This window comes from Aureobasidium melanogenum (assembly GCF_000721775.1).
Source record: "Aureobasidium melanogenum CBS 110374 unplaced genomic scaffold scaffold_10, whole genome shotgun sequence".
Lineage (NCBI taxonomy): Eukaryota > Fungi > Ascomycota > Dothideomycetes > Dothideales > Saccotheciaceae > Aureobasidium > Aureobasidium melanogenum.
Genome location: NW_024470062.1, coordinates 171,561 through 195,119, shown reverse-complemented (window position 1 = coordinate 195,119; position 23,559 = coordinate 171,561). Strand labels below are relative to the sequence as shown.

At 49.4% G+C, this 23,559-nt stretch overlaps 10 protein-coding genes across 10 annotated transcripts; 5 read left to right on the top strand and 5 right to left on the bottom strand.

Moving 5' to 3' along the window:
• Positions 1 to 643: 643 nt before the first annotated feature.
• On the top strand, positions 644 to 3,602 carry M437DRAFT_75262 (chitin synthase, class II; the record flags this gene model as incomplete). Its single annotated transcript, XM_041026387.1, has 2 exons — positions 644 to 2,312; positions 2,362 to 3,602. The coding sequence occupies 2 exons, from the start codon at positions 644 to 646 to the stop codon at positions 3,600 to 3,602; spliced, it is 2,910 nt and encodes a 969-aa protein (XP_040879746.1).
• Positions 3,603 to 5,281: 1,679 nt separating this feature from the next.
• On the top strand, positions 5,282 to 6,485 carry M437DRAFT_75261 (GPR1/FUN34/YaaH-class plasma membrane protein-like protein; the record flags this gene model as incomplete). The annotated part of the gene is made up of 5 exons (XM_041026386.1): positions 5,282 to 5,399; positions 5,450 to 5,618; positions 5,674 to 5,818; positions 5,869 to 6,037; positions 6,097 to 6,485. The coding sequence occupies 5 exons, from the start codon at positions 5,282 to 5,284 to the stop codon at positions 6,483 to 6,485; spliced, it is 990 nt and encodes a 329-aa protein (XP_040879745.1).
• A 737-nt stretch (positions 6,486 to 7,222) lies between these two features.
• Positions 7,223 to 7,735, bottom strand: M437DRAFT_48535 (uncharacterized protein; the record flags this gene model as incomplete). Its single annotated transcript, XM_041021684.1, has 2 exons — positions 7,223 to 7,327; positions 7,442 to 7,735. Coding segments are annotated over 2 exons (399 nt in total), but the record flags the coding sequence as incomplete, so codon positions are not given.
• Positions 7,736 to 7,809: 74 nt separating this feature from the next.
• M437DRAFT_48980 (uncharacterized protein) lies at positions 7,810 to 9,075 on the bottom strand (the record flags this gene model as incomplete). The annotated part of the gene is made up of 2 exons (XM_041021760.1): positions 7,810 to 7,951; positions 8,306 to 9,075. The coding sequence occupies 2 exons, from the start codon at positions 9,073 to 9,075 to the stop codon at positions 7,810 to 7,812; spliced, it is 912 nt and encodes a 303-aa protein (XP_040879743.1).
• A 679-nt stretch (positions 9,076 to 9,754) lies between these two features.
• M437DRAFT_48575 (Ca2+:H+ antiporter) lies at positions 9,755 to 11,238 on the bottom strand (the record flags this gene model as incomplete). The annotated part of the gene is made up of 3 exons (XM_041021692.1): positions 9,755 to 9,967; positions 10,023 to 10,916; positions 10,975 to 11,238. 3 exons carry the CDS (start codon positions 11,236 to 11,238, stop codon positions 9,755 to 9,757), a joined length of 1,371 nt encoding a protein of 456 aa, XP_040879742.1.
• A 2,532-nt stretch (positions 11,239 to 13,770) lies between these two features.
• M437DRAFT_48225 (uncharacterized protein) lies at positions 13,771 to 15,195 on the top strand (the record flags this gene model as incomplete). Its single annotated transcript, XM_041021619.1, has 4 exons — positions 13,771 to 14,130; positions 14,286 to 14,739; positions 14,793 to 14,961; positions 15,021 to 15,195. The coding sequence occupies 4 exons, from the start codon at positions 13,771 to 13,773 to the stop codon at positions 15,193 to 15,195; spliced, it is 1,158 nt and encodes a 385-aa protein (XP_040879741.1).
• A 333-nt stretch (positions 15,196 to 15,528) lies between these two features.
• On the bottom strand, positions 15,529 to 16,826 carry M437DRAFT_48493 (uncharacterized protein; the record flags this gene model as incomplete). Its single annotated transcript, XM_041021676.1, has 2 exons — positions 15,529 to 16,566; positions 16,617 to 16,826. 2 exons carry the CDS (start codon positions 16,824 to 16,826, stop codon positions 15,529 to 15,531), a joined length of 1,248 nt encoding a protein of 415 aa, XP_040879740.1.
• A 596-nt stretch (positions 16,827 to 17,422) lies between these two features.
• M437DRAFT_75258 (cytochrome P450) lies at positions 17,423 to 19,205 on the top strand (the record flags this gene model as incomplete). The annotated part of the gene is made up of 3 exons (XM_041026385.1): positions 17,423 to 17,866; positions 17,960 to 18,334; positions 18,423 to 19,205. The coding sequence occupies 3 exons, from the start codon at positions 17,423 to 17,425 to the stop codon at positions 19,203 to 19,205; spliced, it is 1,602 nt and encodes a 533-aa protein (XP_040879739.1).
• Positions 19,206 to 20,103: 898 nt separating this feature from the next.
• Positions 20,104 to 20,446, top strand: M437DRAFT_75257 (uncharacterized protein; the record flags this gene model as incomplete). The annotated part of the gene is made up of 2 exons (XM_041026384.1): positions 20,104 to 20,320; positions 20,385 to 20,446. 2 exons carry the CDS (start codon positions 20,104 to 20,106, stop codon positions 20,444 to 20,446), a joined length of 279 nt encoding a protein of 92 aa, XP_040879738.1.
• A 760-nt stretch (positions 20,447 to 21,206) lies between these two features.
• M437DRAFT_35683 (kinase-like protein) lies at positions 21,207 to 22,368 on the bottom strand (the record flags this gene model as incomplete). Its single annotated transcript, XM_041019315.1, has 2 exons — positions 21,207 to 21,935; positions 21,988 to 22,368. Coding segments are annotated over 2 exons (1,110 nt in total), but the record flags the coding sequence as incomplete, so codon positions are not given.
• Between the last annotated feature and the right edge of the window lie 1,191 nt (positions 22,369 to 23,559).

Here is a 23,559-nt window from a genome sequence, read left to right as displayed (position 1 = left end):
CCGAGCGTCTGTTTCCACGCCAACTTCTCCGCGTGCGCCGTGAAACAAACAACATGATCCGGTCCATCTCACACCAGGCACACCATCATCAAGAAAGACGGTGCGCCTAACAGAGTGTTAATTTTAATTCACCCATTTTTTGCCTTGACATATCTGAGCTTTGTCTGACCGCCGTTTTGATCTGTTGATCCTGCTAAACTCACAAGCGTCTTTCTCCAGTGTGCACATGGCGTAATTGCAAGCAGACTCAGCTTTACATTCCTCGCTTGTTGCGCCGTCACTCATTATACCAACCGCCAACATGGGCTCTCGCTATGGCGACTCGTCTGTCTACGGTGACAACGAGGGTGCGCCCAGCTCGCACAATGCATCGACCATGAGGTTGCTCACGCACATTGATGAAAGTCCCTTCGAAGAGTATGTCCAGCAATCTTCTCAGCCCCAGAAGTCGGTCCCAGTCGACGACAAGCCAGACCAGAACACCCGCTCGAGATTCAGTGTGCCTAGAAAGCACCCCAAAGAGCGCAATGCTATTGAAGACCTCCTTGAAGAGGCACAGACGTCGCTTTCGACAAACAAGAAAGACAAGAAGAACCATCACTTAACAAAATCTTCCAGAGAAGCCGCCGAGGAGATTCCACCCATGCCCGCTACCTTCATACCATACCACCCCTCGCGCCCACCCTCACGAGCCGTCTCCATCGTCGACGGAGCCCCCAACCTTCCGCCACCATCTGACGTGCCGCCCTTCTACTACGACCGACCATCGTCCCGCGCTTCCCACTCTCCCTCGCACTCATGGTCTCCCACCCGCACCTCCCTCGACTATGCCGTCCCGCCCTCGTACAATGCTCCCTATGAGCCTGCCGACATCAACGGCAGTCCGCGACCAGGTTCACCTTCTAGTAAATATGGTGGAAGCCCGAAGCGACCCCTCCCACCAGCCCCGCTGTTTGCCGGTGTGCGACCCAACTCATCCGACGGCGACAAGGATCTCTCAGACATGACAGCCATCCCCATCGATGGCGATGATGACCCGTTCATAGACGATGAGCGACCAGACCTTCTCAAGACTGACTCGTTCGTGTCCGACTCAAGTTACAACGACGACGACGAAGACGATTACGATGAGAAAGGCAACTATGAGCCCGCTCCAGATGGAAAGCAAGAACGTCGTGGCGTGAGACCTGCAGTCATGTCCAAGAAGGAGGTCAAGCTCATCAATGGAGAACTGATCTTGGAGTGCAAAATTCCCACCATTCTGTACTCTTTCCTGCCCCGTCGCGATGACATCGAATTCACGCACATGCGATACACGGCTGTCACATGCGATCCCAACGAGTTTGTCGAGCGTGGTTACAAGCTCCGTCAGCAGATTGGAAACACAACCCGGGAGACCGAGCTGCTGATCTGTATCACCATGTACAACGAGAACGAACTCGACTTTACCCGCACCATGCACGGTGTCATGCGCAATGTGGCTCACTTTTGCAGCAGACAAAAGTCCAGAACATGGGGCAAGGACGGTTGGAAGAAGATTGTCATCTGTATCATTGCTGATGGACGCAAAAAGGTTCATCCTCGAACTCTGGATGCTCTTGCTGCCATGGGAGTGTACCAAGATGGTATCGCAAAGAACTCTGTGAACCAACGTGAAGTCACTGGTCACGTTTATGAGTATACCACGCAGGTATCTCTCGATCCCGATCTCAAATTCAAAGGCGCCGAAAAAGGCATTGTGCCTTGCCAGATGATTTTCTGCATGAAAGAAAAGAATGCAAAGAAACTCAACAGTCATCGCTGGTTCTTCAATGCGTTCGGACAGGCCTTGAAGCCCAATGTCTGCATTCTGCTAGATGTTGGCACAAGACCAGGAGACACTTCTCTTTATCACCTTTGGAAGGCATTTGATAACGATTCGAACGTTGCAGGTGCTGCTGGTGAGATCAAGGCTGGCAAGGGAAAGAATTGGCTCGGGCTATTCAATCCACTTGTGGCGTCCCAGAATTTCGAGTACAAAATGTCTAATATTCTTGACAAACCGCTCGAATCTGTCTTTGGTTATATCACTGTCTTGCCTGGCGCTCTTAGTGCGTACAGATACCATGCCCTCCAGAATGATGAGACTGGACATGGGCCTCTTAGCCAATACTTCAAGGGCGAGACTCTACACGGTCAAGATGCAGACGTCTTCACCGCCAACATGTATCTTGCAGAAGATCGTATCCTTTGTTGGGAGCTTGTCGCCAAGCGTAACGAATCTTGGGTCCTGAAGTATGTCAGACAAGCCACTGGTGAAACTGATGTACCTGGTAAGTGACCTTCCAAAACCAAATTCTCGAATTCTGCTGACCTATCCAGATGCTGTCCCAGAGTTCATTTCTCAGCGCCGTAGATGGCTGAATGGTGCATTCTTCGCTGCAGTCTACTCCCTTTTGCATTTCAAACAAATTTGGACGACGTCGCATTCTCCGATCCGCAAAGCGCTACTTCATGTCGAATTCATCTATCAATTCATTCAGCTCACGTTTACTTGGTTTTCGCTTGGTAACTTCTATCTGACATTCTACTTTGTTGCTGGTTCTCTTTCGGATCCAAAGATCGACCCTACAGGAGCAAAGGTCAATCTCTGCAAATATGTCTTCACAGTTCTAAGATATGCTTGCATATTGACCATTGCTATGAACTTCATCTTGAGCATGGGCAATCGACCACAGGGATCGAAAAAGATGTTCTTGGGCTCCATGATTATCTATGGTATTGTCATGGCATACACCACGTTCGCTTCAATCTGGATTGTGGTAAAAGAATTTGGCGGAGGCAAGATGCATCTTGGCAACAACCTCTTTACCAACTTTATTGTCAGCACTCTCAGCACAATTGGCCTCTACTTCTTGATGTCTTTCCTCTACCTGGATCCTTGGCATATGTTCACTAGTTCCGCTCAGTACTTTGGCATGCTACCCAGCTATATCTGCACACTTCAAATCTTCGCTTTCTGCAACGCGCATGATATTTCTTGGGGCACAAAGGGTGACAATACTGTCAGTACAGATCTGGGAGCTGCGAAAGCCTCCAAGGGCGGCACTGTTGAACTCGAGATGCCGAGCGAGCAGCTTGACATCGATAGTGGCTACGACACTGCTCTTCGCAACCTTCGCGACCGCGTCGAGGTCATTGACCCACCACCGAGCGCAGCACAGCAGCAAGAGGATTATTACCGTGGAGTCAGAACTTACATGGTGACAATCTGGATGTCTACCAACGCCATCCTTGCCATGGCCGTCAGTGGAGCATACGGCGAGACGGGTATTGCCAACAACGTCTATCTCAAGTTCATCTTATGGGCTGTTGCTGTTCTGGCCTTGTTCCGTGCCATCGGCTCCTCGACTTTCCTGCTCATCAACGCCATCCATTCCATCATGGAGGGCAAGCTGAAGTTCAGTGACCGTAGTTCTACAGGCAGTAAGACTGCCTCGAGAAGACGATACGGCTGGCGCAGCAAGATACCATCCTTCAGCTTCCTGGACGGAAGTGGTACGTGGATCAGTGACAAAGCTGGAAACGCGACTGTTGGAATAAAGAGACTTTTCCACAAATGATTTGAATGACCTGGCTAACTGTTTGTTCCAATTCCTGGGATAGATACACGATAAATCGGCGTTAGATGTTTTGATTTCGTTTCTCGGTAGATGATGAGTTGGTGGTGGCTCTTTTTAACGTTGTAACGCATGTATCATAATGACCTTGTACTTGAGTACATTTTTTCTTTCTTTACTTCGCAATTTTTCTCCCAAGCTGAGCTTCTGCGCCGAAAAGGCTTGCCCTCGTCATCAACGTAAGTTTGGCTCCGTGCAACGGTCATGATGCTGGTATTGGCTGCTCCGGCGTCTGGGAGCCGCGACACAAGAGGTCTTATAGTCGATCAACGAGAAAAGCCAGTCGATCCAGGTGGTACGAGTATGCTGTCAGCCGAGGTTTGACGCTTCAATTCTTACACAGACTGAGATTGAGTGGATGGACTCGCTCTTGCCATTTATCTAAACACTTTGTGCATGATGTCATTTTGGCTATTACCGCTCTTCCCTCTCGAGTTGCTGCTTTGCGACTCCACACCCTCTTCTGTGCTGAAAGAGACATACCCATATAGGGCTCGTGACCTTCGGAGATCTTTCAACAAGAAAGCAAAACTCTCTCGCCAGCCTGTACGAATCGATCATCGCCAGCCAGCCGCATGCCCGATGGCCTTGGAGTCTTGGTATGCGGTCGTTTCCCCCCTCCGTTTGCCGCGCGGGGTCGTCTACCAAGAACACGTCCAATCGCACGACGGTGCCTTGCCTATGGCCGAAAGCCTTTTGGGATTGTACCACCCCAGGTATCGATGATCTGCTACGAAACAGCTCTGGATTGGTTCTGCAAATCCCTGATGCCGAAAGAAACAGTTTGCTCGAAGCTCACCTATGGTTTCGTGACCAGGGGAACAGGTAATATGAGATCTAGGATTGATCTGGTGTGTGAGACACAAGCAAATCAAAGGGAGAATCGTATGACACTTCCTGCCTACAGCCAGCAGCTCCTATACGAGTGCCAACTATTGATATGCCACATCGACGTCGCCACGCGAGTCCATGACCCACCCCCAGATCGACTCCCCAGACGCCCCGGATTGACTTGCGGGGAAGCTGTTCTTCGCCGCGCTAACCTTGTACAATTATATGGCTACTCGAGTATCCGCATGTCCGGAGGGATCCTGGAACGTTAGTCATTGGTTGTTATTGGTTCGCCTTTCTGTATCACACAAACATCTTATCTGGTGAGTACTGCATTGGAAACTTGGATTCGTACATGCTTGTTACCGTGTCAGCCATCTTGCATGGCCATCTGTCCGGGCTCTGCAGGGCAGAACGTGTCTCTCATTGCCAGGCATGAGTTTGACAACGACCAAGCCAACCGCTCAACCGGATGAAGGCGTCTGGGGTAGCTTTCAGCGGCGTACACCTGGTCGATCACACCAAATCTGTACTTGGGCACAAAGTCAGGAGATCATGAGCCGTTTGTGACCTGTACAGCGGGGTATGGCTCCTCCCTGCTCTGATCTTCTCTGGATTGATTGTGGTTGTGCTATCCGAGACGGGGCCTTCGGACTTAGTGCGGCCGTGCGTCTGGAGCCACATTGTGGAAGGTATATATGCAGGTGTCTTCTGTTGTGATAGCAATCGTCCTTTTCCTGTTCCATCCAGATATCTATTCTTCCATTATAACATTCTTACAAGCCGTCAATATGGCAAACGAGGCCAACTACAACGCAACCAACCACCTTACCCCCCACGAGGACAACTACAACACGACCAATCACCTTACACACGAGGCCAGCCCCCCAATCGAAAAGGACTTCAATGGTAAGTCGATTTTGAGCAGATATAGAGCCTTATAGCTGACATTATCTTAGACTATAACAACCACATTGGAAACGATGTTGACAGCGAGACGGCTCTGCAGAGGATTCGTACAGCTGGCAGTATTTCGATTTCTCCCGAGCTGTTTGAGAAGATTTATTTGTCTCCTCAGAACAAGGTCGCTGGTGAATTGAGAAAGACTTTTGGTAACCCCACTCCACTGTTAGTCACTTCGAGGCTGGTCTTGCTTGAGGGTTTCCACTGACAACATGTCTAGCGCCTTGTGTGGATTCCTTCTCAGTTTGACGCCCCTGAGTTGTATGTTGATGGGTTGGAGAGGCTCCTCGAGCACCGGAGCTTCTGATATCGGTGCCTACTTCTTTTTTGGCGGTCTTCTGATGATTCTTGGTTCTATCGGCGAGGTAAGTGTCGACACCTACGTGATCGGTCTTCCTTGCTAACATTGTATCAGTGGTTGATCGGCAACACATTCCCCTTCGTCGTCTTCGGTTCATTCGGTGCCTTCTGGTTGACCTTTGCTGCCACTCTTCAGCCATTCTACAATGCATACGGAGCATTCTCACCTAGCCTCACCAACCCTGCCGAAGGATTACAGACCGTCGAGTTCAATGCCAGTTTTGGTTCGTATCACTTGATTGTCACACATCAACTCGTCAACTTATTGACTTTTTCATGATAGCCTTCTTCCTCGTCTTCATGGGCATGTTGTGCTTGATCTACTTCATCTGCTCACTCCGCACCAACGTTGTCTTCGCCATGATCTTCTTCACCTTGGTCCTCGCCTTTGGCTGCCTGGCTGGTGCTTACTGGAACCTTGCTCTTGCTTATGGTGCCGCCACAAACTCGGCTAGACAAGCTGCCCACGCTGCCACCGCCACCAGATGTCTTACCGCTGCCGGAGCACTCACTTTTGTCACCGACATGTGCGGCTGGTGGATCTTCTTCGCCATTATGCTCGCTGCTCTTGACTTTCCCTTCCAGCTCCCTGTTGGTGACCTCAGCACTTTCATCAAGGGTGCTAGTGACAGAAGAAAGGCTAAGGAAGAGAAGGAGAAGTACTCAGCATAAGCTGTAATCAAGCTTCGTACGAGTGGAACGAAGGTTGTCAGACAGGTTTGTCGACTGAGACTGAGAACACGAGGGTTATGAGTAATTTGTTGTAATGCCATGTATAATAGGATCTGATGGATATACCACGTCCATCTGAATGAATTCTGAATCTTCTGTCTTACCTTCTGGCGTTGCTCAATTTTTGCAAAACATCGTTGTTGCCGCTGGAATTCAGAGTTTAACACCTTGCTTGCTCCTTCTGTAACTATTGAGTCCGCTAGGCCTTAGAGTAGGCCAGGCAAATTAAGGTTGTTTGGGCCCCTGCTTCGTGGTTTAGATGGGTTTCAAACACTCAACAATCAGCCACAACCAAAAAATGACCGAGTATTCTTCCTTCTCATGTGCTTGAAATTGCAATGTGTATCTATACAAATGCACAATGTTAACTGGAAACACGATAGTTCCACTGAGATACAATAACTCATCAGCTCTCTGTCCACATGTGCTTCTACTTGCAAAAAATTCTGCCTTTCCATAGTGTTTATTACGCTGTTTACTATATCGAAGAACGATATGAATTGCAGTGATGTGGAAGCATGCACGATCCTAAGAGGCTTTGCAACCTGAATAATAAATTTGACATACGAAAGAATTGAACCTGCCAAATAGCAAGAACGCCTGGCTGCAACGCGCCTCCCACACTGGGTACGCTATCACCATCTCTCTAATCTTTTTGCAATCTTTCTGCAATCTTTTCAGAAGGAGCGAGCGAATATGGCAATTGTGCTGATCGAATAGTTGCCGCAAGCACCAGGTACTCCTCCTGGTACACTGGCTCCGTTGCATAGGTAGCAGTTGTTCTATGGAGTCATTGTCGTTAGCAAAGGCTCTTGAACGCCGTCAAGAACCAATTCAGCAACACTGTGAATAAGAGAGGATAGTGAAGAATGAGTAGAGAAATGAAAGGTACATACTTCACCTGCTTCGCCTGTGCTTCCACTCAACAGACCAGTCGCAACAGTCACATATGCAATAGTGTTGCCACACCAGCAATCGGCACCCGTAGTACCCTGATTCACGGTGCCAAAGTAGACGAACTGTTGCGAGAGACAGGTGGTGCTGCAACGACTGTTTACTTGGTTGGTGTAGGTAGCTTGGTAATTTGTGAGAGCGCGGCCGGTGGTTGTGGTGTTTGATCCAGTTTGAACGTAGCAACCGAGATAGCCGTAGAGAATGCCTGTTGCCGTTGGTCCGGGGGGTCTGAGGAAAGATGTTAGTTGTAATCGAGTGAACGATGGGGAGATTATTACCCTGTTGGTCCCTGGAAGTTGTTAGTATGTTTTCAAATAGTAGGTGAGTTTTGATAGTTGCATGTGGTTTGAATATTCATGATGGGAAACCCAATGTGAATGATACTCACTTGTATACCTGTAGAACCCACAGGCCCCGAGGGACCTGATGGCCCTGATGGACCGCTGGGACCGCTGGGACCAGTAGAGCCAGTAGGACCAATAAGACCCGTAGGACCACTAGGACCACTAGGACCTGTTGGTCCTGTAGCACCTGAAGCCCCTGATGCACCTGCTGTTCCTGTTGCTCCTGTAGGCCCCGTAGGCCCCGTAGGCCCCGTAGGCCCAGTGGGACCAATCGATCCTGTGGGTCCCATTACTCCAGTTGCTCCTGATGCACCGGTTGCTCCTGTAGGCCCCGCGGGACCTGTCGATCCTGTCGGACCTATTGGTCCTGTAGCACCCGTTGCTCCAGTTGCTCCAGTTGCTCCAGTTGCACCACTACAAGAATGTAAGTTTATGTAAATGAATGTATGATAAGAAACATACCTTGGTCCAGAACTCATAGCCAGATTGGCACACGAAGAAACCGAGAATAAAGAGAGTTGAATGAACATGCACCCATTCGGCGTTGCGTCTTGTTGAAATACTGCATAAACAGTGCCATTATTCAAAGAGCAAAACTGTGCCTGTCCGTTGTAAAATTGTGAGTTGAACCATGAAAGCTGACCATTACTCGTGGCCGAGAATGATGTCGTAATCGATCCTGGAGTTTGGGAAGGCACGAAGGGGGCGTATGCCACGCCTGGGTTGGTCGAGTAGTAATAGACAACATTATTCATCGTCGCTGTCAAAGCGCCATTCGTGATTGAATATACGGGTGCACTTGAACAATCATTGCTGACTGTGCCATTCGCGTTCATATAATAACCATTTTGACGTTTTTGATGTAGCCTCGTATCAGACGTAATGAACAGGATGAATGTCGAGTCGGTTGTCGTTGAAACCGAAGCGCTGACGACAGTAGATGCAGAACCTGTGTAAGAGACGGTTTTGGTCCATGAGAGTGTCGTGATAAGATCGAACGATGTTGGAGCGTCTGTGACAGTGATCGCTTGCGCCTCGGGATGAGGAAAAAACGTAGTGTTTGATTGAACGAAAGTATTCACGGACACCGCCTGCTGATATACAACACCTTGGTTGGCAGGATTATATATGTTGCAAGCATTTTGTGCTCTTGATAAATATGGTAAAAGAGAGACGAGGCACAGCAGAGCTGCACTCTGGTGGGATCTGGAAGTCAAATGAGTGTATGTCATGACGAACACCTCTTGGAAATAAGTGAATAACAAGAGATAACAGAAATTGATGCTCATGGAGTTTCCAAACCCCATGAACGGAAGATAAAAGTAATATCCTTCGGCCCGATGTGTTTACAGAAGATGCCGGTTTCTCGGGGGCACGAGGAATGTAGGCAGTTCGTACCTTATACGACAGCCGCTGATGTTGCCGACGGCGCCGCGTATCACATTCCGTACGTCAAGGCCAAGCAGGCGCTGGATTGAGGCAGTCTGACTTTTGATAAAGTCTCGGTCTGGGCGAGAAGCTCATCTGCCGTAGCGATTCTTGAGAACAAACAATCTCAAAAACAGTATACAACAACAACAACAACAACAACATACCGTGAACATACACAACTCGCTTCGATACTACATATGTAGCTCAAGAGGTCTGGAAAAACAACCGTCAGTGGAGACTGGCCTATTCCTTCAGAACTACTATGCGTTTATAAAGCTGCACCTATCAAAGCCTCTCGTATGGAAATACGAGGGTCGCAGTCCCACATTCCGTTTCACTCATGGCAACGCACAGTGACATTGTAAGCTATAGAAATGCAAAATTCTTTCGAACCAAGAGCCCTGTCCGTAGAGGTCTTCCCATCTTCGTTTGACGAACCAGCATGGTCCCAATCTAGTCACTTGAACTTGGTGTAACGTCTTATTCAGACACACTACTGCCCGCAGTCTCGTGCCCCTCGACTGGGTTGGGATAATAGAAAGCAGCAACGGCGATAAGCACATACACAAAGAAGCACAGCGCTCCTTCAAGATAGTTGGACTTGCCGTCACGCAAGAATTGGCCGACCACCAAGATAGCCAGGATGAGGACGACTGCATCAAACATCTCAAAGTTCATAGACATGTGTATGTCCTACAACACTGTCAGCAACCAAATAAATGATCATACTCACACCCAAATGACTTACCAGTCCCCAACCAACTATGACTGCAAGAGGAGTGTTCAACAACGCGGTCTGAATAGATGCACCCAGAATATGTGACAGGGCAAAGTTCATCTGATTATCCCATGCTTCATCGATCGCGGTAATGTGTTCGGCAGCCTTTTCGACCAGTGGAACCAAAATGAGGCCAAGGAAGGAGTCCGATATATGACGGTGATGGATCATATAATCGATGTTTTCAACAAGGAAAACGGCCATCATTGAGACGAAAGTGATGGCGAGAGCAAGAGCTATGACGGACTCAGTGAGGGTCAGCTTCGGTTTAGCCAAATCACGATGACGATCCACGTCATTCTGTTCGTCCTGTTCAAGAATGTCATCATAGAATCCATGATGCGACTTCATCTGGAAGAAGGTGTAAACCGCGAATGCCAGAACAAGAACGATAGCAGTAGCGCGAGAAATCTTGACAACCTCGAGCTCGAGCTGGTTGGTAGACAGATTCTCGCGGCCTCTAAGAGCGTTGGCGTAAGTGACCGGGATCACGAGGGCCATGCCAGCAACCAGCATGAGATTGCTCCCTGTGTCACTAACGACGTCGTGGAATTGCTGTTCGTGGCGGCGCAGGCCTCCGAAGAAGAAGCAGAGTCCCATGCAGAGCAGCAAGTTCGCTAGAATACTACCAAGAATGGCGGCTTGAACGACAGGAACACCTTGGGCTCCTTGGTTGACCAGAAGCACAATGAAGAGAATCATCTCAACCAGGGATCCCAATGTGGTCTCAAGGACAACGCCGAGAACAGTTGGAAGCTTCCTCGCCAGTTCTTGACCCGCGAAGCCTATCAAGTTTGCTGAGGGGACCATGGCGACGTAAGACAGGATGAAGATCCAAAGGTGTTGCTCGGGCCTGGCGAAGTGCTGAAACCATAGCGTCAGCAAGATGGAAACGATAGGGTACTGAAGATGGGATACGTACCAAGGCAATAGCGGCAGGAACGAACGGCCATAGAACATTTACATACTTGGAAGCAGTACATGAACTAGCCCAACACACCCTCAAGAAATGGTAAGGATGGAACCATTGTCTGCCACTCTCGCCGTTAGGTTGGATGCCTCGAGTCACAACATGGCCATTGGAGTTGTATTGGGGCAGGTTGCCATCTTCGCGCTCTTGCTGAGGTTTCGGTTCGTGTGTATATGGACTTGTCGATTGTTGACTTGCGCGACGTGGAGTTGTCATGATGCTTCGTGAATTGTTGCGTTACTCTCTGGCGCTGGGCTCTGTTGATGTTCCACCCCGCGATGCGACAGAATATCCGAGTAGACTCGTAGATTGTGTAAAATGAGAGTCAATGGTGGAGGGGAGCGGTCGAAAATTATCAGATCATGGAGCAGGTCGTCGCTTTAGCTCAAGGAGAGCGCCTCGCACGTCTTCACCGCGCTTTCCTTGTTTCTAAGTGCTTACTTTAACTCAGCAGCAGTCCCCTGCAGGAAAACAATTATTCGCTGGCAAATGCACGATCGGCCAAGGCTTGTGGCTGTGTCAATCTTGAATCTGGGCTCTCCGAGGCCCAACCACCCATGGACAGCAGGTCAATTCATGACTGCCTATGCCCAGAAGTGAATTGAAAGACTTCGTGGTATTATGAGATCAGGCTATGTAGATTGTAAATCTCGTTGATTGGATCTTGACATCTGCTTGTCTGAGCAGCTTGTGGAAAACAAGCACTCTCCTTTCAGCTTGGTATAGGGATGCTTGGCGCAGCTAAGCGATGACATCGTCCGGAAATTAGAAATGGCACACTTTTTGAGTTCTACCAGCCGCGATAGAGATGTTTGTGTTTGCATTGCTTTTCATCAATCTGTGTTCCCATTGCATCCGCTTGGTCGTATCTTATAAGGTCCTCGGGCGCTGATGAGCATGACACGAAACTATGTGCACACATGCGGTCGGACGAGCGAGGCGGAGTGTGTTGTTTCAGGAGACGCCCAGCTTGTTTGAGTGATGTCACAATGTGGGCACGAAGAAGCTTAACAACAATTCACCAGTCCACCGTTTCTATCGTTATCATTCCCCCCATGGGCATACAATTCAAGGCCGGTAATCGCGTCTCTTGTATTAGCATAGAAGGCTTGACTAGGATGATCCAGTCGTTTCTCAGAAGCGTCTTTAAGGCAGCTGATGCTCGCAGCTCATTCGTCTCACCCTCTTTCCGACTCACCAGGAATGATTTTGCATTGACAGAAGAAATATGTCTAGACTTGTGGGAACATCTATGTACGTCCACAAGACACTGATATCGTGTCTCGGCTTCTTGTAGAGAATGAGCTGATTACCAAAGTTACGCCCTCGCAATAGCGGCACGGTAAAACATGACCATGAAGATTGCAGAGTGTATTCAGACCAGGAACACGTCCGAAAAGTGCCTTCGAAGGAATCACTCTCCCTGGTCAAAGTCCGGATCTGATATTCTTGCCTTCGGAACGACAAGCCGCCTGGTTTGACACCGAGCTCTTGACACACGCGAGTCTGCTTTGCCGTCCCGTAGGGTGTATGCCACCGACTGCTGACTAGCTTCGACTCTACCTATTGATCAGCATATCATTCCAAGGAGGTTGTCGTTGCAAGACATGGCAGAGTGAAGCGCACGTAGGTGTAGAGATACACAAACCGGCCTCAGGTCGTGAGCAACCATCCCAAAGCAGAAGAGACTATCCTCCTAACGCAGAAAGACTTTGACAACACCTCGACGGTCCAAATCGTCTGTGAGCTCGATTTTTCTGCCGAAACCACCTTCAAATTGTACAATATATTTTGGCCAGCTCAGACTTGCGGTCATCGGAAATCAAAGATGATGTACGTTATTTGCTCAGCAATGGTCGATCTGGTCCAGGGATAATTGCAACATAAAAATATGCAATGCAGATCGCAAATATGTTTGTGCTTTGCACACGTCTGGATTACCATGGTACAAATATCGTACTCGCTTCACTCCGAGAAGTTTCATCTCACTGCCTGGAGGCCAGCATTTGTGCAGCATCAAGAAACATCAGCAAGCAGAGATTTCGGAGGATTTCGCACTAGAGCCGTCTCATGGTGTAGGTTTGCAAGAGCGAGAATCGACATACGCTGCGGCGAATACCGGTGGAAATTCTTCTCTTGGCGAAGCGACGTTGACAGCCACGTCGATTTTTGCTGAACATTCCCATTTGTGGTTGCATACTGCGGACACGTTGTGCTTGATAAAGTGCCATTGGAAACGTTTTTCCAGACAACGACATCCGATCGAAGAGAAAAAGAATCCAGAGCTTGGCAGGGCACAAAATCTACGGTCTAGCGAAAGGATAGAAAACAGCTCACAGCTCCGCCGCGATGGCTTTGGCATCGATACCAAGCCCTTGGAAAATAAGGAGAAACCACCCGTGCAAAGCTCAAACAAATAATGTGAGAAAATATGCGATGCAGAAACACGGGATGAAGTGGATTTTCCACAGCCAAGTCGTGGTTCGAACGCCGTTGATCAGGGTCTAACCCTCCCTGACACCGAGCTTGTACCAATCGGCGCTCCTACCGAGCATATTTTCACCAATGCTTTATTGTGGGCCACGTTCTCGATGCTCAACGAGATTGGTTAAAGGGGATCTGTCAATTGCCAAAAGAAAAGTCAACCGACTCGAGTCTTTTCTGCGCGACCTTTCTTGCATCCACAAATCGCAATCGACCATATTGCTTGACCAGTCACTCATTTGTACCATTTCAGAGTCAGCAAATATGGGTGCTCAAGCAGTTTCCGAAGTCAAGACTAGCAGCACGTCAATTGACTCGCTGAGAGCTGCAATTCCCAAGCACTGCTTCCAGAAGTCAACGACAACTTCTCTGAGCTACATTGTGCGAGACATCGCCCTCGTCTGCACTGTATTCTACATGGGCACTCAGATTCAATACGCACCATCATTCGCTCTCAGATGTGCCCTGTGGGCTCTTTACAGCGTTTTCCAGGGATTCGTCTTTGTCGGTATCTGGATTCTCGCTCATGAGTGTGGTCACCAGGCCATGTTTGACAATGGCGCCGCCAACGACACTTTCGGTCTTATCATGCACAGCTTTTTGGGTGTTCCCTACTTCTCTTGGGTACGTTAATCTTGAAATGGCATGATTATTATGAGTGTTCAGGTCGTGCTGGTTTGCCATCAAAACGCCAATTGGCATGTTTTGGCACGAAGCTTTACCTAGCACGAAATCATGATTTTCTTGTGTTTTGTACAACCTTGCTGACCGACCTCAAGAAATACAGCCATGCTAGACACCACAGATTCACCAACCACATGGAGAAGGATACTGCATTCGTCCCCGCAAAGAAGGACGACGGCATGCATCTCATGTCCAAGGTCCAGGAAAAGGTCAAGGCGATTTTCCACATGACCGAGGATGCACCTATTGTCAGCTTGATCTTCCTTGTTGGACACCAACTCATTGGCTGGCAAGCTTACATGCTCTTCTACGCCTCTTCTGGCTACAAGAGTCTTGCAAACTTCAAGGATCCTCGTACCACTTCCAACCTCAGTCACTACTCTCCCTTCTCTCCTATCTACCTTCCTTCTCAGCGTTTGGCTATTCTGGTTTCCGATCTTGGTCTTATTGCTCTTTGCTACGGTCTTTACTACGCTACTCTGGTTATGGGCTTGACTCAGGTTGCTCTTCTCTACGGTCTTCCCTACCTTTGGGTCAACCACTGGCTTGGTAAGTCGTTTTTCGGAGATACTACGTCGAAGACAATTACTAACAAAGCTCAGTTGCAATTACTTACCTTCACCACAACCACGGTGATGCCGAGCACTTTGAGCAGGGCACCTGGACTTTCGAGAAGGGTGCTCTGGCCACCGTCGACAGAGACTTCGGCTTCGTTGGCCGTGAGCTGTTCCATGGTATCATTGAGTTCCACGTTGTCCACCACCTTTTCCCGTAAGATTTCTACAGCACCAGTACCCACATTCGAGACAACAAGCTGACAAATCGAATAGTCGCATTCCTTTCTACCACGCTGAGGAGGCTACTGGTGCTATTCAGCCTATGCTCGGCAAGAAGTACATCCGTGACAACACTTCATTCCTCAAGGCTCTCTGGAGAGCCTGGACCCAACATCAGTATGTTGTGGACCACGAGACCAAGCCTGGTGTTCTTGTCTGGGCAAAGTAAGCCTTGCTGTTTATAACAAAAGTTGTTTCATCTCCACACGCTATAGAGCAAAGAATTTAGAGAAGCTAGACTTTCTGAACAAGGCCATCGAAAATGATACGATACCAAACTAAAGCTGTCACCATGGTGATCTCCATGAAGATAAACTTCCTGCCCGGGCTTGAATAGTGTTTTTGGTCTTTTCTATCTTCCATGACTTTTGCAGTTGTATCTCTATCGCCATCCTTGCTAACAAAAGCATTGAGCTTCTCACGCCATACTTGGAAACCATCCAGCTGCCACAACCCAAATCCTGATCAGAGAATGACGTTATTTCGGTACCGACCAAGCAATTCAGATTGAGCGAGCAATGTCCATAAGACGGCGGGCTTCCTCTTCCGCGCCAGGGACGAATGAAGGTGGAGCGGCCATAATGGCACGACGTCTGAGCGAGACTCTCGTGCTGAAGATTCGGTCCTGAGACCTGGCCAGGTCCGACCAGAGCTTAGCGGTGTCGGTGTCCCTACTGGCCATTTCTCGAGCATTCTCTGCATCTTTACTGATGCGCTGGTCATACTCGTCGAGCGCCGCATCAACCTGAGGGATGGCGAAGTCAAACTTGCGGGACAGGCGAGCGAGATCAGGTCCGGACATGTCGCCGAAGATGCGGAACTTGGATACGGGAACTTCAAGAGCACAGAGAGTCTTGGCGATGGTGGCGCTGTGAAGGTAGAGCTGCTTCATCTCTGCATGTTCGATTACGCGGAACTTGTCGGTACGAGGGTCGACGACCCAGATGGGACGAGCTTGTGGGTGAGCAGCCAGACCGTCAGCGTCGATGCGAAGGTCTTCGATCTCGCCATCAAAGCGCGAGTGGTAACGCACAGTCAGGGAATCAAGAGCGGTGCCAGCGCGGTTGAGAGCAAGGATGAGGGTAAGCAACTGACGCTTGACGGTGTTGACGCTGGCTTGGAATCCGTTCTCGCCAGGATGGCATTTGTTGGTGACGATGTCAATGTACAGATTCTTGGCTTTGGTGAAGTGAGCGACATAGTTGCGGAAAGCCGGAGGAGATCCGTCGCAGACATGGTCATCCTGAACCAGAGCTAGGAAGGTGTTCTTTGAAAAGTGGATCTCCATGAGCTCTTGAGAGATCTGCTTGTTGGCGAGCAGCAGTCCACGAGCAAGGACGAGAGGCTTGAAACCCCAGATGGGAGTGTTACGGACAATGGTGAGCGTGAACTCAGGCGAGACCATGATACGACGATCGAAGACATCAAGGTAGTCTCTGCGGTTGTTACGGACATCAGGCTCGCTATCATGAGCGACAGCCTCGTCGTATTTGGCCTGATCAGAAGGATGGAGCTTGCTAACGATGACTTCCTCATAGATCTACATCAATCAGTCTATGTAGGTGGTCGTGGAACAAAGATATGGCTGACCTTATCGCGCAGTCTACAAGGCAGTCCCAAGAAGTTGAAGACGCCGGGTCTCAACGGTGAGTAAGAATCCGGTCCGTCACAGGTGAGCTTGTGTCTCTTCCAGTGAGCCGTCTGGCAAACCTTGCTGCAGTAGTAAGTTGTCTTGCAACTACCGCAACGAAGAGTGCCGGCCTTGCGGCAAGGACCTGAAGCGCAGCGATAAGCTGCCATAGCTAAGGCAAGTGAATAGGAAGACTGAGTCGTGTGGACTGCCTGATTTGCGCCAAGGATTGACAAGGTAGAAGAGTGATGATAAGTGAGGTGGAGGAAGAGAGGAGTCTGGTAGTGTTGGAAGGCTCTGTTCGTGTGTAAACGAGCAAACGAGCAAACAGACAAACGTGCAAACCCGAGACACTCCCAAAGTGAGCAAGGCGTTCGTTTCAGCGGCGGCTTGGATGAAAACAATGCAGCTTCCCGTTTCTCCTTTCAGCGTATCGCTCAGTGCTCATCAGCATTTAACATCAACGCACAGTGAGTAAAAGCGATAGAGATGCACGCTTGAGCTCGGTACCCAGAATGCATCTTCAGAGCCAAATTCAATCTGGACACGGGTCTAGTCAGAAGTCTGCTTTCATATGGAAGCTTCCCTTGCTACTATCGAAGTTCTTAGCATCTCGATAGTAGTGCGACACTCCTTGGCACTGAGGGAGGGAAGGAGCTTTCGATCAAGGTGACAGATGTCCTTGACAGGTCCTCGCGAATTGGACCAACATCGGACTATTTGTTGCAAAACATCGACTAATATCACCTAACACAACTATTTCATCATGTTCAACTATTTTCGATTCATCCTGTTCGCGACATCCGCCCCTATCTTAATGAACATCGCCATTGGCCATCCCTACCCTTGGCTTCCTACTATGCTTCTTGCCATTTGTTTCGCTGTCCTCTCCAGCATCTGTGCCATCGCCATTGCGATGTTCGTCCAGCCCTTCTTCCTTAGCAGCCTTCGCGATCTCCCAACCGCCTCCCAAAAGCCAATCTGGACAAGACTGTTTAGAGAACCCACAGGTCGTGATCTTGCAAGATTCCACGGACAGGCTTCCACCAGTCAGCTTATTCGATATTTTGGCGTCCTGAACTCTGAAAGATTGCTTCTCATGGACCCTAAGGATATCAAACAAGTCATGGATTCGGAGGCTTACGATTTCGGGCGTTCTTACCTCATCCGCCGCCTCCTGTCTCCAATCTTGGGCAAATATAGCCCGGTGGTAACCGATGGGCCAGACCACATACGTTGCAGGAAGATCGTGAACTCTGACTTCTATGCACAGCATGTTTCTGAGCTATGCCCCGTGTTCTAGGAGAATGCCCATCTACTCGTTGAGGACGTTACGACCAATAGCACTGATACTGACGGGCACACATTGAGCCCAGACAATGCTATCGACATCCTCAAGTGGCTCGAGAAAGCCACATTCAAAATTGTACTCATTGCCTTCTTCGGATCAACCGTCAATAACGACAATTCTTTGTTTCAAGGCCTACTGCAAGAATTCCGGGATGCATTCGCAACAACATCGGGCTCATCTGCACAAATGGAGATGGCCTTGGAGACAATCCTTCCGTGGCATATTTTTCTTGCTCTTTTTCCATTCAACGACGTACGAAAGACAAAGAGATCTATGCGACGCATCAGGGGTTATTGTCAAAGACAAATTGCGCAGAGAAAATCTCAGGTATGCACAACATGCTGTCAGAGTAACCTCCACGGCTCTGTACCATGATTAGTTGTAGACTCAAGGCTGATTTTACATATGACTCAAGTACACACCTGCGTCTCGCGCTCTACCTGACAAGAATATTCTGGACACAGCAATTAAGTCGGAGGACCTCAACGATGAAGAAATGCTGGATTTGTGCACCACCTTTCTCGCAACAGGTTACAAAACAGTCTCTGTCGCTCTTGCGTGGGCCATCTACCATCTCTCCACTAGACCTGGTGTACAGGCCTTGTTGCGTACAGAAGTCCGCGCCAGTTTCCCTGCCCCAGGCCAGACTGATGCGCCACCTGTGACATCTGACCTGTTAAAGAAGATGTCCGTTCTAGCAGCTGTCTGTGATGAAACTTTAAGATTTTCTCCTTTGGTCGCACTCACATACAGAGAAGCGCGGACTGATACGCTGCTTTCTGGATCCAACCAAGTCATACCACAAGGTACAATACTCGCGATCTCGCCTTGGGTGATTCAAAGATCATCAATATACTGGCGAAGCGGAGAACCTACAAGCGAATCTCTAAGTGGTTCTCGTACAGCATTACCCAGTCCCTCGACTTGGGACGTGACGCGTTGGCTATCAGACAAAAAAGGAGGGGCGAAGATGCAGTGTTCATTCATGCCCTTTGGACGAGGACCACGATGCTGTATCGCGGAAACGTTTGCTCGAGACGAGATGATGATTCTGCTTGCTGCGCTAGCAGCTAGATTTGATTTCTCCTTCCATTCTAGCGGTCGCGACCATGATCCAAGACCCGAAGAGTTGAGAGTCTCGTTTGGTGTGGTAGCAGAGCCCGTGATGCTGATGGTACGGGCTCAGCCGGTGTTTTGATGATGATGAACTCGAGTTCGATCGGTAGTCTGCAATAGCTTCTCGTGTGCCGAGTATCTCTGAGGAACGTTCCTTCGGCCTGCAATGCTCATCATGTGCGAGAACTTGAAACCTTTCATCCTGCTACAAGGCCAAGGCGCAATTGGTGAGCCATCTCGACGCAAGGGAGCTCTGAGGACAAGAGGTGTGACATAGAAGTCACATTTGCAGTCAACGGCCAGTAAATCCCGCGTTATTTCCAGGTTCTTTAATGCAACTTTCCTACAAGTACGCCCTCCAGCACATGAACATGCAGAACAAGCAAATTCATGACCAGAGACATGGCCTCCATCTCCTGCATGTTGCAAATCCTGATACCTATGAACTGGACAAAACCTCGTCGCTGTCGGTGTGGCCTCCGATAGAGACAGGGTGCTCCCACCCTCATGATCTGCTTAGTCATCACATCTAGCGACGATCATGATGCTTTGCTACGTCCGTAACATCGGCAAACACAGCCTTGAGTGGACGCTCGAAGGATTCAAACACAAGCCTCCCAAGCCTCCACGAACATTCCACCAAGCAACGCGAAGGATGCATGGAAGCGATCAACGTCCGAAACTTCCTTGTCAACTCATCGTCCATTTTAGGATGCGAGACATAATGACTCCCGACGATCAGCTGCGCCTCTAGCAAAGGATTGAGATACATGTCAGATGACAACCCTACAAGCCACGAACGTCTAGATCTTCATGTTGATCGTGTAGGGCAGAGGTGTATATATAGAGCGGTGAATCACAGTCGGGTTTTCTTATCATAACATATCAAGTACTCCTCCAAATCAAAATCTCCAACGACTCTCCCACCTATAACAACTTCTAAACAAACCTCCCACAACCAAACCTCCAAAAAACCCAAAATGGCACACCGCGGCAACGACATCTCAGCCTGGGACCCAACCCCCTTCACCCACGCACCAAATGCAAACGTCTCCAATGCCCAAACAATGACATCGCCCGAAGCCGTCGCGGCAAGAGAAAAAGCAGCAGCCGTCATGGCAGCACTCAAAAAGGGAGAACAAGGTGATGCAGATAGATTGATGGGAAAGCAGGAACGATATGATAGTTTGGTGCCTGGTGAGTAACACTCCATTTCTGAGAGGTATTGTCATGGTTCATGAGAGCTGATGATTCTGTTTAGGTATGGCTAAACTCAAGAACAAGTTTTTGGGAGGCAACAAGAAAGAAGGGAATCAGGTCTAACGAGAGTCAATTGATATGAGATGCTCAAGAGAGCATAATGCAAAGAATTGTGTCATATAATTAAAGTGTTAATACCCGGAGTTAGATACAATTCATCGTTTTTCATCACGTCTTTTTCGTGGGTCACATGCCAATGTTCATGAACTGCCTTGTTCGTTCTCGCTTCGTTCATGATCCGATTCAACATGTTCTTGGTGGCGTATAACTACTCTTCTCACCTCCACCGTGCAGTGGCTCCCATGCTTTCTCTCGCCGCCGCACCTGCGAGGTCGAGTTTCCCACTAACGGAGCGCGGCAGACCGCTGCTGGAGGTCGAGGAACCACTGACACCAAGGCTGCCATATGAGCCGACTTGTTGGTACTGCTGTGCTAGCAACGCGCCATTGCTGGCTCGTTTGCTGCCAGCCATAGCTTGGCTGATTGAGATCTGAGGCGGTGGTGCGCTCACGGTCTGCTGCAAGCCTGGTGCCAAGCTCTGTCGCCTGCCTACGCTTGCAGATTTGACTGTTTGATTCATGGTATTGTTGACATTAGGAGCCGCTGCGCTTCCATTACGCGCGGCTGTATTCGGGGTATCTGGTAGCGGACGCGCACGTGGAGTTGCAGCTGTTGCTTGTGATGACACGGCCGGGATGGTCGAGTTTGATAGAGGTACACGCTTGACTGGAGATTGCGATGCTGTGGTCGTAGTTGACGATGCAGCTGATGTTGCAGTCCTTGTACGTGAACTGACAGGTCCAGCTTTTCTGAACGGCTCATTGGTGATAAAGGGATGGGAGACCGCCTGGTCTGGGCGCAGACGTTTCTCGGGATCCCAGCGAAGACATTGGGAGAGGAAGTCCAAGAAAGCCTCATCCTCGCACTTGATGGCACCACTGAGAGTCTTGCTACTGGGCCTCCTCCTCCTGCCTTTACTTGATACTGTGACACGGGGCTTGAGTGACGAGTCGAAGAATAGTTTTCTTCGTGAGGCCTTTTCGATGATGTCGCGAGCAGGTGGGCCGAAAATTTCCATGATACACGCGAGTTGCTCTTGCTCGTTTTCTCCAGGGAAGATGGGGTATCCGGTGAAAAGCTCTGCAAGAATACATCCGAAACTCCACATATCAATTCCAAGACCATAATCACTTCCGAGAATAACCTCAGGTGAACGGTAGAAACGCGATTGAATGTACGTATACACCTTCTCATCTGCTTTGCAAGAACTGCCGAAATCGATGACGCGGACGTCAGCTCGACGAGGATCGCAGAGAAGTATATTTTCTGGTTTGAGATCGCAGTGAATGATCCTCTTGGATTGTAGCAGGCACAAACAGGCGAGTATCTGGCGTGCGAAACAGCGGATAAGCTGGAGTGAAAAGCCAGAGAAGTTGTGGGCTCTGATAAATTCGTACAGGTTGATGCTGAGAGAGGGAGATGTGATGCAAAGATGATTTCGGAAGTAGAAGGACGATGTGATTGTTAGTGTTGCATTAGCCTCATCAGGATCCTACTCTTGGGTCAGCACAATGTCATCGAACACAAATTGTTGAGAGACGTACCCATTCCTTAAGCTTTTGCAAGATGTTGACCTCAACCAGAGCTTGCTGATGGAACCGCTTCTTATTGCGAATGATCTTGACAGCACAGAGAGTGCCAAGCTTGTGGTCGATGCACCTCACTACCTGTCCGAAACTTCCTTTACCAAGCACGTCAATCACCTCGTAACGGTATCCTAGGTGATCACCCATGACAAGATTGTAGTCGCCTCGTTCATCGTCATATCCAAAGTTTGTGGTTCCAGCAGCGGATATGTCTCCAACATGCTTCTTTGCTTGTTTGGAGCCACAGAACCAAACGCCATCCTTGTAGTCGATGATTTCTCCCTTTTCATAAATATTCAGAAGTCCAGCTGAAGATTGAATAGCCTGCGCAGGAGTCATTCTATCCTTTGGAGTAGCACGTTTGCGCAACTCTTCGGTCCCGCGAGCAGCCACATCAATATCGCGTCTCTTTGTTGAAAGCTTTCTCATCTCATCATTGGCGGCGATATCGTCCTTGTCTAGCTGTAGAGCGTTGATTGTTCGAGGTTTAGGTGGCGCAGATGTAGTTCTTGAGCCTAAAGTGCGGTTCATGCTGCCAAGGATAGACCACGACGTAGAGCGTTGACTTGGCGGTGGGGCAATCGATGCAGTATTGCTGCTCGTCTGAGATTGGCGAACTGCAATGTTGCTTGGAATTGGTGGCTTGACAGCTGGTGCAGATTCAAGATGGGGCGCTTTGTTAGTGGAAGAAACAGAAGCCTTGCTCCTGTGGCTCTCGAGCTTGGTGCTCTCGAACGAGGGACGACCACTGCTAGATGTGGAGATGGGACTGTCGGTGCTCCAAGTCGCAGACGCAGGGATCTTGGGCGGGGGCATATCATCGTACCTGGTAGTCTGAAGCTTCAAAGGCTCTGCGTTTGAGGCGCTTGTTGCTTTAGGCGGCGTCTTACGCCATCCCAAGCTCAACTTACGACGCAGACCTGAAGTGGTAGAAGGAGGCGGCTGTTCGGCATCTTCTGTAGAGGACACTGTGTTGATAGACGCCGTTTCTTTGACTGATTTAGATATAGCCCGTGGTCTTGGGCCCATCGGCTTAGAAGAAAGTGGTTCAGCATCGTGGTTGCCCAGAGTAAACTCGTCCGGTAGTCTCGGAGGCTTGCTATACTTGGAGCTAGGCTTAGGCAATGAGCCCGAGGTGAATGGAGTAATGGCCTGACGCTTGGCTGGGGATGAGGGCGGCAGAAGCACACCATTGCTGGGCTCTTCGTAATGGGGCACACGAGCGCCAGGCTGAGTACTGTTACTGCGAGTGTTGAGCGGCACCGCAGGTTCATCGTCTTGACGCCTGTAAAAGGTCGCTTTCGAAGCTGTCATAGGAGTGCTGGGTGTTTTGGCGGCATTGCGCTTGAATGGAGGTGTGGTACCTCGTTCGTCAACTTCTTGAGACGGAGCAGGGAAAGAATTAATTCTAGCCGCGGTGGGAGTCGAGAGCGGTAGAAGATTAAGAGGGGGAAGACGTAATGGCTGAAGGGTTTTCTTGTTGACTGCAGGCACCGCTGGTGGAGTTTCAGAGTTAGTGCCATTGCCAAC